General features: G+C 60.8%; 1 protein-coding gene across 2 annotated transcripts in view; it reads left to right on the top strand.

Moving 5' to 3' along the window:
* KAZN (kazrin, periplakin interacting protein) overlaps positions 1-6198 on the top strand; it is an 85547-nt gene extending 79349 nt beyond the window's left edge. The window contains exons 3-8 of one of the 2 annotated variants that reach the window (XM_082009426.1): positions 731-867; positions 2064-2234; positions 2466-2655; positions 2896-3026; positions 3305-3355; positions 3959-6198. In XM_082009426.1, the coding sequence (XP_081865552.1) occupies positions 731-867; positions 2064-2234; positions 2466-2655; positions 2896-3026; positions 3305-3355; positions 3959-4126 (848 nt within the window). In that variant the 3' untranslated portion in view covers positions 4127-6198. The remainder of the gene's footprint in view (positions 1-730; positions 868-2063; positions 2235-2465; positions 2656-2895; positions 3027-3304; positions 3356-3958) is intronic. The other variant, XM_082009427.1, reaches the window with a different exon arrangement.
* The last annotated feature ends 7634 nt before the right edge of the window (positions 6199-13832 follow it).

The following is a 13832-nucleotide window of genomic DNA, read 5'->3' as shown; positions in this document are numbered from 1 at the left end:
GCCTGGCGTCTTTCCTGTAACGAAAAGCAAGATTTTAATTCTGATCCCTAGGTGGGGTGTTACTTTGGTGAGGTGGGGCGTATCTGGAGCAGGGAGCCACAGGGCATTTCTGCAGCGCTGCCAAGGACCAAGGCTGGGCAAAGCCTACGTGCGGAAGTCGTTGGAGTCCTTGGTCCTACGTGACGTTCCTCTAACGCTCCGTAGTTTTCCCGGATTTCCAGCAAGCTGTGGCCACGCCGGTGGCCAGCGAGCATCGCTCGCTGGCATGTGGGAGAGGGAAAACACAAAGGTCTTGGTTTCGTCTCGGGGCTGGCATCCCGTGGGGCTCCCGCTCCGTCCCCTCGTCCCCGCGCAGCGTCGTTGAGCTGGAAGGGAGCCGTGCCCACGGCTCGTGGGAGCGCCGCAGGAATCCACCTCGCTACTAAAAATAAAGCCGTTGTGGTTTGTTTATCCTGGAAAGGGAGCAGCAGGTTTTCCTGCACCGGGCCCTGAGGCTGCGGCAGCGGTTTTGCTCCCAAATCCCCTTTTCTAGGGGCCGAGCTGCCCCACGGAGGGTGGGCGATGAATAGGAGCTGCGGCAGAGCTGCGCTGGGCGTTTTGGGGGGCTGCTGGGTGCGTGCAGGGGGTGAACTGGGCGTCTGCTCCCGGCCCAGCCCCCTTAAAAAATAAAAGCGGTGGAGGCGAGGGGGCTGCCGTGCCGCCGGTGCTCGAGCCGTCGTTTCTCCCACAGCCATGAAAGCCGACCGCAAGCGCTTGAAGGTGGAGAAGACGGACCTGGTGAGCCAGATGCAGCAGCTGTACGCCACGCTGGAGAGCCGCGAGGAGCAGCTCCGCGACTTCATCAGGAACTACGAGCAGCACAGGAAAGTGAGCGTGCGGGAGCCCGGCACCGCGGTGTCGCAGTGCGCGGTGGGGGCTGGCGGCGGCGTGAGCCCGAAAATGGGTTTTGTGGTCGGGCAACAAGCCCACCAAAGCTCCAGCCGGCCTCTTGCAAGCGGCTGGACCGCAGCAGCTGAAGGACAATTAGGTGCCGGAGGGAATCGGGCCAGCGAGCCAGGCTTGGGAAACTCGGTGTCCTGGGAAGCAGGACAACTGTATGAGGTTTAATAAGGCCAAGTGCCGGGTCCTGCACTTCGGCCACAACAATCCCAAGCAATGCTACAGGCTTGGGGAGGAGTGGCTGGAGAGCAGCCCGGCGGAAAGGGACCTGGGGGTGCTGGTTGACAGCCGGCTGAACATGAGCCGGCAGTGTGCCCAGGTGGCCAAGAAGGCCAACAGCGTCCTGGCCTGTATCAGGAATAGTGTGGCCAGCAGGAGTAGGGAAGTGATTGTGCCCCTGTACTCGGCACTGGTGAGGCCGCACCTTGAATACTGTGTTCAGTGTTGGGCCCCTCACTACAAGAAGGATGTTGAGGTGCTGGAGCGTGTCCAGAGAAGGGCAACGAAGCTGGTGAGGGGTCTGGAGCACAAGTCTTATTATGAGGAGCAGCTGAGGGAACTGGGGTTGTTCAGTCTGGAGAAGAGGAGGCTGAGAGGAGACCTTATCGCTCTCTACAACTACCTGAAAGGGGGTTGTGGCGGCGAGGGTGTTGGTCTCTTCTCCCAAGTAACTACTGATAGGACGAGAGGAAATGGCCTCAAGTTGTGCCAGGGGAGGTTTAGATTGGATATTAGGAAAAATTTCTTCACTGAGAGGGTGGTCAGGCATTGGCACAGGCTGCCCAGGGAGGTGGTGGAGTCGCCATCTCTGGAAGTGTTCAAAAAACGTGTGGATGTGGCGCTTCAGGACGTGGTTTAGGGGACATGGTGGCGCTGGATTAATGGTTGGACTTGATGATCTTAAAGGTCCTTTCCAACCTTGTGATTCTGTGACACGGTGGGCATCTCTTTTCGGGGAACTGGCCACACGCCACGGCTCCTCGCTGCCATCCCCGCCGGCGCAGGGCTCTTGTGCCGGCCCTTCGGCACCACGGCAGTCGGGTGTCCCCGGGAGGGTCGCGGGAGAGGGGCTTCTAGTAGCGCGTGGGGTTCCCTTTCCCGACGGCCGCCCCGTGTCCCGGCAGGAGAGCGAGGATGCGGTGAAAGCCCTGGCGAAGGAGAAGGACCTCCTGGAGCGGGAGAAGTGGGAGCTGCGGCGGCAAGCCAAGGAGGCGACGGACCACGCCAGCGCCCTCCGCTCCCAGCTCGACCTGAAGGACAACCGCATGAAGGAGCTGGAGGCCGAGCTGGCCATGGTGAGCTCGCTGACGCGGCGGGCGCGACGCGAGGGTCGGCCCTGCGCCGCTGCTGCGGGCGCTCAGCGATTCCGTCGCTGAAAAGGAGCCGGATACGCTTGGGGCGGCGAGCAGCGCGATTCGGGTATTGGCTTGCCGAGGCGGGGGCGGGTTGGGTGCGGTGCGGTGCCGCTCCGGGGGATGTCGATGAGTTTTTTCCCCCACCGCCACCACCTTGGTGTCCTTCCCCAGGCCAAGCAGTCCCTCGCCACGCTGACCAAGGACGTCCCCAAGCGCCACTCCTTGGCCATGCCGGGCGAGACGGTGCTGAACGGCAACCAGGAGTGGGTGATGCAGGCCGACCTCCCGCTGACGGCCGCCATCCGGCAGAGCCAGCAGACCCTCTACCACTCGCACCCCCAACACTCGGCGGACCGGCAAGGTGGGCACCCCGCGCGGATCGGGGCACCGGCAAGGTATCGGGGCACGGGGCTAAACCCATTTTGGGGAGCTGCTTTATTCTGGGAGTATTATTTATAAAAATACACCCTATTTCCAGTAGAGGTAAAAAAAAAAAGGAGGGGGCAAAAACCCTCACAAATGGGATTTTGGAAGCGCTTTGCTGCGGGGTCAGGTTCACTGGCGTGACGTTGACCCCCCCGGTGCCCCCCCTGCCTTCCAGCGGTCAGAGTGAGTCCCTGTCATTCCCGGCAGCCGTCCATCATCTCCGACGCCTCCGCGGCCGAGGGCGACCGGTCGTCCACGCCGAGCGACATCAACTCGCCCCGGCACCGAACGCACTCGCTCTGCAACGTAAGGCACTACGCGCCGGGGCGTTTGCTTCCCCGCCGTGCGGCTCTGGCTGGGGAGACGGGCTGTGGGGCTGCCGCGGGGCCTCCGCTTCCCGAAACCGTGTCGGTTTTGGGGTGGGGACGGGTTGGGGGTTTGCTGACCTGGAGGGCTGCTTTCCTGAGGGTTTATCCCAGCCCCGCAGCCTCCTGGCTGCCAGGACAAGCCGCTTCTTGCGGCGGAGGGGGGGTCCCGGGCTGCGCTGGGGCCGAATCGGTTGGATCCGTCTCGTTGTGCCGCAGGGGGACAGTCCTGGACCGGTACAGAAGAACTTGCACAACCCAATCGTACAGGTAGGGCACGAAACGCCGTGTGAATCCCGCTCGTGAGACCCGGTCCTGTGCTGGCGAGCGATTTTGGGGGCTCGGAGGCACCGATTAGGGTTGTTTTGTGGTTTTTTTTTTTTTACAAAAAAAAAAAAAAAAAAGCAGAAGCCATCCAGAATTGGAAGTCTGGGATTGCTCAGAGTTCCGTGAATTCCCTCAAAATCCAGGTAACACCCGAAGCAGTGGCTGTGCTCGGGGCCTATCGCAGTCTGGATTTTTTTGTAAGGCACAGCCTAGATGAGGTTATTCTTCTGCGTTTGACCCTGAAACGGTGGGGCGTTTGAGCAAGCCGCGGCTAGACCCTTGCTCTGACCTTCCTGATGTTCCTGGAGCCGCAATCCTGAACCAGTTGGAATAGGGAGCCGAAAGCCCAGAAATGCGGGGAGGGGCCCCAACGGCAGATGCTTCAGGAGTTTGGCTGGGTTTCTTTTTTGGTCTGGAACTTTAACGTTGCTTTGGGCATGGACCCAAATATTCTTGGGGACCCGGACCCTGCGGTCTGTTGTCCCCGGGGTGGGGGGGGGTGAATGAAAAGTTTGGTGGCCAAACCCGTGTCCTCTCCCCCCACAGTCTCTAGAGGACCTGGAAGACCAAAAACGGAAAAAGAAGAAAGAGAAGATGGGCTTCGGTTCCATCTCCAGGGTGTTCGCCCGGGGCAAGCAGCGCAAGTCCCTCGACCCCGGCCTCTTCGACGGTACGGCCCCCGACTACTACATCGAGGAGGACGCGGACTGGTGACCCCCCCGTGCCGGTGCGCGCCGGGCGCCTCACCCCGGCCTCGCCGTCGCCGATGTACATACCCCCGCCCCGGCCCCGCCTGTGGACGTGTTACCTGTCGTCTTGGGAGCGATGCAGCTGTGTCGTAACTTCAGTTTTTTTCCCTTTTTTTTGTGTGTTTTTTTTCCTTCCGTACCGGTAACTCCTCCATCGTCGCTGCGGTTTGTCGGTTTGGGTTGGTTTTTTGTTTTGTTTTTTTTGTTGGTAGATTTTTTCCTGTTTTGTTTTATTTCCTCCTTCTTTTGACAAAACTTGAAACTTGAAGGACCGCTGTGTCTCTGTAAATACCAGAAATCTTGTGCACTTTGTGCTTGTGACGTCTCTTGTCCGAAACCCGCTGTTTTCCGGAGCCCGGCCCGTGGGATGTCCTCGCTTGGGGACGAAGGACCTGCCCAGCTGAGGGACCTTAGAGCGAAAACACACACTTAGAAAGAAAGAAAGAAGAAAAAAAAAAAAGAGAGAAATCTCTCATTCGCTGTGATGTCTTCCTGGCCGAACCCCGCGGAGGCGGCACGGGCAGGTCGTAAGGCCCGCCGGTCTGGAAATAAGTGTTTTAACGTTCCTTTTTAGTTGTTTTAATTTATTTGCACAAACCCAGAGGAGCTATTCTAACTAAATTATTGCAGAAGTTTGGGGATTTTTATATTTTTCCATGTCGGTTGGGATGGGGCGGGGAGGAGGAAGGGTGTGTTTGTACTGTACTGTCCTGGGAAGCTGCGGCCGGGGCGGGGGGCTGGAGCCGTGGACCCCTTCCCCGGGCTCCCGCGGCTGCAGATGCCCCGGGAGCACTTAACGCCTTGGAAAACGCAAACAGAAATATGTGCCGGGAAATCAGGCCGCAGGGAGAAGCCGGTGGGAGCTTTGCCCCGCCGTCTTTCCCCGCATTTGGGGGGCTCGCCCTTTGCTTCGAGAAAAATTTGGGGGGATGCGGCATGAGCTGGGAGCAGGGGAAAGGCGATATCCCGAGATATCCCCGAATCCCGAGACGTGCCCAGCCAGGGCCGGCCGCCCTGCTCCCGTTCGGGGTGTTATCGCTGTCGGGGCGGGGGGGTGGGCAGGGAAATCGGTACGAGTACCCGCTGGGGAGGTTTTTCTGGTGCCGGGGTGGTTTTTAAGCGCAGGTGGAGCTTGTGCTTCCAAACCCCCTGGAAATGCCCCCAAACCAGCCCCCGGCGTGGCGGCCGCTTCCCCCCTCCGCTAACACGCACCGCGCTCTGCTTACGCCAAGATAAGTACCTTATGCTTTAATGCTTACGATATAATTTTAAGCTCTTAAAAAAAAAATGTATTAAGATTTATTTAATGATGCTATCATAGTGTATTATTTTTCTTAATTCCGATCCGCGCGCCCTGGTTGAAAAAGGGGTATTTTGTCTTAAATCACCGAACTAAACCGCCGATGCCCTCGCGCTGCGTGTTCCTGCTAACGGGATGATGCGGAGAGGCCGCAGGGGTGGCAGGGCAGGGTTCACCCCGTGGCATCTTTCTCTGCAGAGAAGCATTTTTATACGTTTTGTTGTTTTTTGGGGGTAGGTTTGGGGTTTTTTTTTTTTTGTTCTCCTTGCGTTTTTATAATTTAAACTATAAACCAGCGGAACAGATGAGCAATCTCCTTGTTACCGAGTAGTTTCCTTTGCATTTCAGCTGTTTTGTAAATTAGGAAATAATTCTAAAAATTACTAAGAGGATGATTTATTTAAAAGAGAGCTTCGATAAATAGCATATGAATTATGGGTAACATTAGATTTAACTTTTCCCCACGTGAGTGGGGGAGAATCCTTGAAGGCATGGATGCAAATATAAAATTATAAAAGATCTAAATAAAGCTTATTTTAAAGTACGGGTGAACTCCACGTGATTTAATTGCTTGCCTGACGGAGACGCGGGGCTGATGCCACGCGGGTGCAGGGGGGGTGACCATCACCCCTCCCCTGGCTGCTGTGCCGATCGGGGGTCCCTGGGGCGATGGGGGGGTGCAGGAGGAGGCTGCACCCCTGGACCGGCTTTTCCCACGACCCGCTTGCACCCGGACGCAGCGCTGCGGGCGGGCGGCCGGGACCGTCGGTGCATCCATATAAAAGGGGGATTTAAGGTAAGTAAAAATGTGGGAGGGCAGGGGACAGCCAGGAGGTGTGACACTAAGGGCCGAGAAGAGCGGGTGCGACGGAGAAACGAGAAGCTTCTGCGCTTTAAAGCTCACTAGCGGAGAAGTTACTAATAATCGTTTATGGGTGGAAAAGTTGTTCGTCAGCGTTTGTCGCTTGTAGGGTTGTGCCGGCACCTCCGGCGGGGCGGAGGCGTGGGGGGGGGGGGCCACGGGGTCCTGCGGGGACGGCGTCCCCCAGACCCGCTCCCGCGGCCGGAGCGCCTCGAGGTACTTGAGCTGCAGTTGTCCGGGGGGGCGGGGTGAAAAAAGCCTGTTTGGGGCAAGACCTGCCATGATTTTCTGTTTTTCGAGACGACGGCGTAGATGAAGAGGTGTACCCTTTCTCTGTGTTTTTTTAACAGAAACATCCCTCTGGGGGGGTGAGCAGCCGCGGAGCAGGTAAGGGCTGCCACAGGGGCTTGTCCGCTCCAGCCGTGGTGTTAAAAGCCGCCGGTGCCCTTCGGCAGCCGGGCGCGTGGCAGAGCCGCGGGTGCGACGCCGGTCCCGGCGCGGCTTCCGCCGCTCGCCGGTCGGAGCAGGCGGCTGTGCCGTGGGGATCGCGCCAGGGGTCCTGGGCCATCGCCCAACCCTGGGGAGCGGGAAACGCGTGACGGCTTCGGCACCAGAGCCCGTCGCAGCGGGGGGCGAGCAGAGGGGGCTCGTTCCCTGCGGTCCACGAGTGACGTCCTGGGCTGAGGGGTGTCTCTTCGGTGGCTCTGTCGTCCCCCCGCCCCGGCCTGCGCTTCCCTGGCAGCGGAGGCCGGGCATGCCGGGGCCTGTCCCCGCTGCGTCGCTGCTGCATGGCTGCTGCTGCCACATCCCCTTCGCGCGTCGCCCTCGCCGCGGCGTGCTGAGGTGCTGCCATCGTGTGAGCGGTCCCCGAGCCGCGTCCGGGCCTGGGGCTGGGAGCGTTGCAGCCGCCCGGGGAAACACAGGGGCCACGGCGGCCACCTCGGTGACCCTTGCGCCCACCGTGAATCCCCGCCGCCACGTGGCCGGCTGACTTCTGATGGCCAAAGTCAACAAATCCTCCCTGCAGAGCTGCTGGCTGAAAACAAGAGCCACCCGTGCCGTAGAGAGGCAGAAAGCAGCCTGAGGAACGCGACGCCGGGCCGCCTGTAGGCCGAGCCGCTTGTAGGCCGGGCCCGGGACGTGTTGACTTTGGCCTGACTCGCGGTGTTTGCGCACTTTGCCCCGATAACGTCGTTGCGCGGACGGAGTCACAAGCGCGTTTCCCTGGCGAGGACTTTAGACAGAGGGTGGAAAATAACCCTATGTCCGCTGCGCGCTGGGGCACGAGGTGCTGCGCCGGGACGGCCACGGTGCCCTCCGTGCTCCTTTACTGGCCCATACGCCAGCAGCGCCGGTCCTGGCGCCGTTGCAGCCGAAGCCGCGTTCACCCATCGCGCCACGGACACGTGCTAATAACCCGTAGACGACCAGGAGCAGTTCGAGAGGTTGCAGCAGGGAAGCAGGGGCAGGTCCCAAGGAGGTTTCCTGCTCCGGCACTGACTCACCCCATCGCTTTAGGCAGCTGATCTCAGCTCCCTGGGCTGTGTTTTCTTTTTTTTTTTTTGCATTAAGAGCTAAACTTGTATAGACTTGCTGAGCCAGCCACCAGGATGGTGGGTGGCTTTTGAGACATGGTGGGTCACAGACCGTGGGCGATGGGGCCGTCTCCCCGAACGCTGGTGTCGAGGGCCGCCACCGAGGCTGCTTGGGATCACTGAAAATTTGGAAACGTCCCCGTCTTCTATTCACCGATTTTCAGTGTTTTCCCTGAAGGTGTTTCCTGCACTGGCTGCCGTGTCTGTACGGAGCCGATGCTGGAAATGCCGTTGAGCCCTTGCCTGCGCAGCCCAGGGGATGTGCCGGTGCCTGAAAGCGTCCCTCGCTGCGGGCATCCCACGTGCCCGTTGGGACGTCCCGCTCCGCCGAGCGAGCGTTGTCGCTGCAACTGTCCTCGGCTTCAGCCCCACTCCTCGGCTTCCCGCTGCCCCGCACGGATGCAGCCACAAGCACCGGCGCAGACTGTGTCGCTCAGCTCCATCCGACCGGGACGCTGGAGCGGCAATCAGGCCCCATCTCCAGGTAAAAAGGTTTCCTTGGAGTTTTATCATGGCTGGTGAGTGATTTCCCAGCTTTTTCCCGTTCTCAGGCGCAAGCCGTTGCTCACTGTCTGTTCCAAATTCTGCAAAACTACGTGAAACCTCTGCTGGGCTCTCCTCGCTATCCAGCCACGCGACGCCACCGCAGCTCTGCTCTTCCAGCCCTGCTATCTGCAAGCCCTGGATCGCGTTTTCCCAAGCCCTCTCGTGTCCGGATCAAGCTGCTCGCTTCCCGAGGGTGCCATCTGGGACACAGAAGCCCCGAGGAAAACGCAGAAGTTCCTCGACCCCCTCCTGTGCATCGCATCGGCAGCAAAGGGGTGAGTTTCTTGCGTCCAGCCAAGCTGCGCTTTGGCAAGGCAGGACTAAGCCAGGGTGAGATGCAGAAGCCTCCAGGTTGGCACTAGGAGGAAGTAGCGGGTTATTTATTATTCTTATTATTAATACAGCAGCTTTACTTGTGCTGTTTTCCAGGTTGCGGACGTGCTTGAAACGGCAGATGGTGACCTGGCGCGGCGGTTAGACTGGTTGTACCGGAACCGCCGTCCTCTGCGCCACGTCCCGGCAGCCCCCAGGGATGCCTGCTGCCCGCACCACGTCTGAAGCCCCGTCCCGGCGTGAAGGGCAGGGCAGGGGCAGAGCCAACACCTCGCCGGGGAGATGCCGGCAGGTTGCATCCTTCCACCCAGGATTGTGCCAAGCAGGAACGTGCGAAAAGCCTCCCTGGCTGCTGCTTTTCCTCATTTTTTCCATTTGCACGGCAGGTTCCCAGCCCGCAGCCTCGGCAGGGGCTCTCCAAATCGGGTTATACGTAGCAAGGCCTGGGGAAGAAAAGATACCAGTATAGACCAGTGCATGTGGGCTGGGAACTGGGATCTGAGGGTGAAGCCCTCAGCTGGGCAAGGGAGCACATCCCGGCGCCGGGCGGGGTGGACTCTCATCCCAGGGGCAAAGCCAGGGCTCTGCCGCGCTCTGTGTGCCTGTGGGAAGGTTAGCCTGGGCTGGAGCGTGGGGCCAGGAATTCGGGGCCAGGCTCCGGCGGGGAGTGAGCGCCTGCGGCACGGCCGCCAAAGCCGGCTTGCCGGCGCAGATGGCTGCGGCGTGGCTGCTCCCCAGGCAGATGGTGCGCCTGGCAAATATTGTGCTGGTGTTTACCCACGCATTGGCAGCCGCAGCAAGCGAGGAGCCGGGCGCTTTGGTTGAGCATTACTGATGCCTAATTAATGCAGCCACAGCAGGATCATGTAACGGGTGCTCAGGATGCCCCGGGATGCCCTGTTTTGTTCTGCTGTGCTGGTTGCTGGTGCAGCTTCACAGGCCTTGTGCCCAAATTCACCTTCCCCGCTGCCAGCCGCTGGCGACCTGCCTCCCGCGGAGGGGTGCCGGTGCCCGGGACAAGACTCCCCCAGCCCGGGGAGGGCGAATCAAATCTTCCCCCATCCCAAACGGCTGCGCTGTGGAGTGAGGGGGTGGCTCAGGGGTGTGGGACTGGGGAGACCGAGTAGAAACCCATGCGTCCTCCCCAGCCCCAGATGCATGTCGCTTCTGGTGCTAATTAACTGTAAATGATAACTCTCTGTATTAACACAGGTATGCGATGGGGTGGCTCTGCTGACCGGACTCAAACGGATGGGCTGCTCCTCTTTCAGGACAAGCTGTCTGGCTGCAGCCCTCCGGGAGCGGTGTGTCGCCCAGAGTCAGCGGTTTTGGCTCACTGTCGGAAAGGTTGGGAGGAATCCCGGGACGTGGCTGTGCGCTGGGCTGGGCTTTGGAGCAGCCATTTCCACATACGTGTTGGAGCACCCTCCTTTGAGCAGGAGAAAGCAGGGGGAAACTGCCGGGAAGCAATTTCTGCCAGTAAGGTAACATGAGTCCCTGGCATCTCTGCAAACACCAGGGCATGAAATCCCCTGTTGAAAGGCCCTTCTGTTGCCTGCTGATGGCTCCTGGTGGGGCTCCTATTTCCTCCTTGGTCTCCCTGTGCAAGCAAAGTCTTTATCCCACATACTTGGCTGGATAAACACCTCGGAGAGGTACCAGACCTCCTCGGACCGGGCGGCGAGTATTTGCAAGGGGAGGATGTGAGCTGCTCGTAGATAAATACCCACGCCAGGGTGGCTGCTAATAGCTAGAAAGGCAAATGAGCCTAAAAAACGCATGTAAATGCATTAGCCCGCAGCGAAGCGCCAGGCAGAGAAGGCAGGGGCAATTAGCAGCCGTCCCGGCGCCGCCCTTCGAGGGGTGCAAGAGAGCCCCCTTAATTTTAGGCTGGGCGAGCCAGTCTGAGTCAGCATCACGAGGGGAGAGGAGAAAGAAATCAGCTCCGAAGGGAACAGCTGAGGGAAGGGAGGGCTTAAATGGCTCAAGCGGGCCCACGCGGAAACGTGCCGCTGCGGAAGGGGCCGTTTCTGGCTGATATTCTGCTTGGGAGAGCTGGAACGCGAGGAGCTGCTCTATGAATGTCCCCTCTGTGCTCGCCGCCTCCAGGGCCCCTCTGCAGGACGGGGACCTTGCTCCGGCTGGGCTCTGCCCGCGCAGGATCGGCGACAGTCACCGTGTGAAGTGCGTTTTTGCCCCCTCGCTTTCCCGCAGCTAACCTGCAGAGAAAACAATTCCCCGCTACGGCTACCGGCTGCTGGAGCTGCTGGAGACGGCAGGTTCGTGTTTGAAAGGTGCTGTGGGGAGGGGAAGGAGCGGGAGGAATTTGGCTGAGCGGGTGGCTGAGCCTGAAAACGCAAAACAATCCATGCAAGGAGGGGAAAAAAACCCTATATGCAGATCTATTTAATATGTGGTTTTTTTATTTTTATAAGCACGGCTCTCAAATTTGGCCTTTGATTAGAGAAGGGAGGTCTCGTGAGAGGGAAGGGCAGTGCTGGTGTGCACAGGGAGGAGGAGCCAGGGCAGGTGAGTCAGTGGAAAATACCAGCGGCTCCGAGCGGGATTGTGCTGGTAGGGAGCGACGCGGGAAACAGGGTTTCCACCCGGCATCCCGAGCACCGGTGCCCCCGAGGCAGGGCTGCGGCGCGCTGACTCACGCGAGGGGACCTGAGAAGTCGCGTTGGGTTCATGATGGCTTTTGCCTTTGCGTGGACTCGCAGGGCTGAAGGGACAGGAAAAACTGCAGCAGCTGGTCCAGCAAGTGTAGCGATGCTGCTTTTTTACTCGTGGTCAGGAGAAACCCACGCTGGGTGTCATCCCCAACAGAATTTGAGTCCGTGGTGATGGTCCGTATTAAGGCTCGGTGTGAGAAGGGCCTGCAAAAACCCAAGTCCCTGAGCACTGCTGGGATGGCAGCTGGGGAGAGGTGACGCCGGATGCGGCATTAGTTGCAGAAGGGTTTGCCGAAACCGCTGCTTAGTGCTCCCGGTTTGGTAATTGTCATACGTACGCTGCATGGACACATGGTTTAGTCGTGCCAGAGGTGCGCACGGAAACACACAGAGGTCCTGCGGCTGTTAATTGCTCGTTAGTAACGTCTTACCAAAGAGGGGGCGGGAGGTCCCTGTGGCTCGGCCTGAAAACCACGGGACTCTGGCTACGAGGCCAAGGCACGCGGCCGGTAGCCCGGGTGAGGGCCGTACCCGGCACAGCTCTTCCCGGCAAGCGGGTGGCTAGCTGGGAGCGTGTAGGGAGGGCGGCAACCCGATAAAAGCGCGAGCCTGGCTTTGTGGGGACGTTGGCTTTGCCCCGTGGAAGGGAGCGACAAGGCTGAGCAGTTGTGGTCCCTCCAAACGGGACTTCTGCAAACCGTGCTGGGAACTGCCGGGTCGGGGGAAGGCTTTGCTCGCCCGTGCGAGCCGGTTTCGTAGCGCGGATCCCTCGCAAGCTGGTTTCTCAACTCAAAATGAGGGCGACGCCGGCGGGAGTGCCTCACAGACCCGGCTCGGAGCGGGCGACACGACCCGCAGCCCCGGCCGTGGCCCACGCCTGGTGCCGGGCGGGGGGAAAACACAACTTTTATATATCGCGTGGTGCAAGTAGGTGCTGCGGGAGCCGCCCGTGGGCCCCCTCACGCCCGGGCGCACAAGGGACGCGGTTTGCCCGGGTGACCCCGTAGCAACGTCCCTTTCCTGACTGAAGCTCGTCGTTGCTGCCCGTCCCCGCCCGGCCCGGGGGTCTCGCCGGGTTTTGAGGGGTCTCTCCCCGCGCTGAGGGGTCTCTCCCCCCGCTCCCGGCCCTCCCCATACTGCCGGTTTCCAGCGCCGGCGAGCGCTGCCCCGGGCCGCCCCGGGGCCGGGCCCTGCAAGCACCGCCCCGGGAGGGGAGGGCAGGGCCGGGCGGCCCGGGAGGAACCCGCCGCCGCCGGGAGGTACGTGGGGCCGGGCCGGGGGCGGCGGGACCCCCGGGGCGGGCCGGGCTCGGTGCCGCCGTGCCCGGAGCCAGGGCAAGGCCCGGGCCCAGGGCCGGGCTGGACTCGGGCCCCCTCCGCGCTAAGCCCTGGGCCCCCAGCGCCGGGACAGCGCTGCCGGGGCTGGGACCCTGCTGGCGTGGGGGGCCGTGGGGTCTCTGAGGGGAGCTCGGGGCCCCCGGCCGGAGCTCGGCCCCAGCTCGGATGGGGCTTGAAGGCGGGGAGGCTGCGGGGGAAACCTCCCCGCGCCGAGGTGCGGGCGAGCAGGCGCGAGAGGGCCGGGGTGTCGGGGTTTGGGGAGCGGCGGTGGCAGGGGGCCTGTCCCTACTGTCACCCGTGGGTGATGCCAGGGCTTGGGGCACCTCATCAGCCCCCGCGGGTCTCAGGGCAGCCTTCCCAAGCGTGAGGGAAGGAGCAGCTGTCCTTTTGGGGAGGATCAGCTCGCTGTCAAGCGAAGCGGAGGGCGCGAGGCGAGCCCCATGCCGAACCCACCGGCGTCTCTGCGGCCACGGGCAGCAGCGAGGCAGAGCAGTCACGTGTGGCAAGCCCACAGCTCAACAACGTCAGGCCCCGCGATGGTGCAAGGTACGGTGTGTGTGTGCCTGTGTTTGGAAAGCAAACACAAAGCGAAGGAAACCGGTGCAGGGCAGGTCCGTGCCGGGCGGCGTATGAGCTGAACGCCGCTCCATGGGCTTTTGGTGTCGTTACTGCAGAGGAAAGAGCAGCTCGGAGCTTAAAAGGGCTCCGGCAAATCAGCGAACATCGCCCAAGCATTGCTTTAGAGAGAAATCCCACTGTGAACGCGAGTCGGCCGCTGCAGCGGGTGTTTTGCAGCTGCTGAAGCCAGCGTGCGTGGTTTGTCGCCCGAGGTGTGCGCAGCCTCCTGCGCCGGGGTTTTGGAACGTGGGCTGTGATGCTCACGATTGCTTTAGGAAGCTCCTATCTCTGCTAGCTGCAATGATTAATTCCTGCATTGTCTCGATAGGCTTGGGAAGAGCCACCCTATCCTTGGGTTTGGCAGGCAAGGTCGGGTAGGAAACCCCGTCCGGTGGGTGTTTCTTG

This window comes from Phaethon aethereus (assembly GCF_964289735.1).
Source record: "Phaethon aethereus genome assembly, chromosome: 21".
NCBI classification, from domain to species: Eukaryota; Metazoa; Chordata; class Aves; order Phaethontiformes; family Phaethontidae; genus Phaethon; species Phaethon aethereus.
This window is presented reverse-complemented; position numbering and strand designations above follow the sequence as displayed.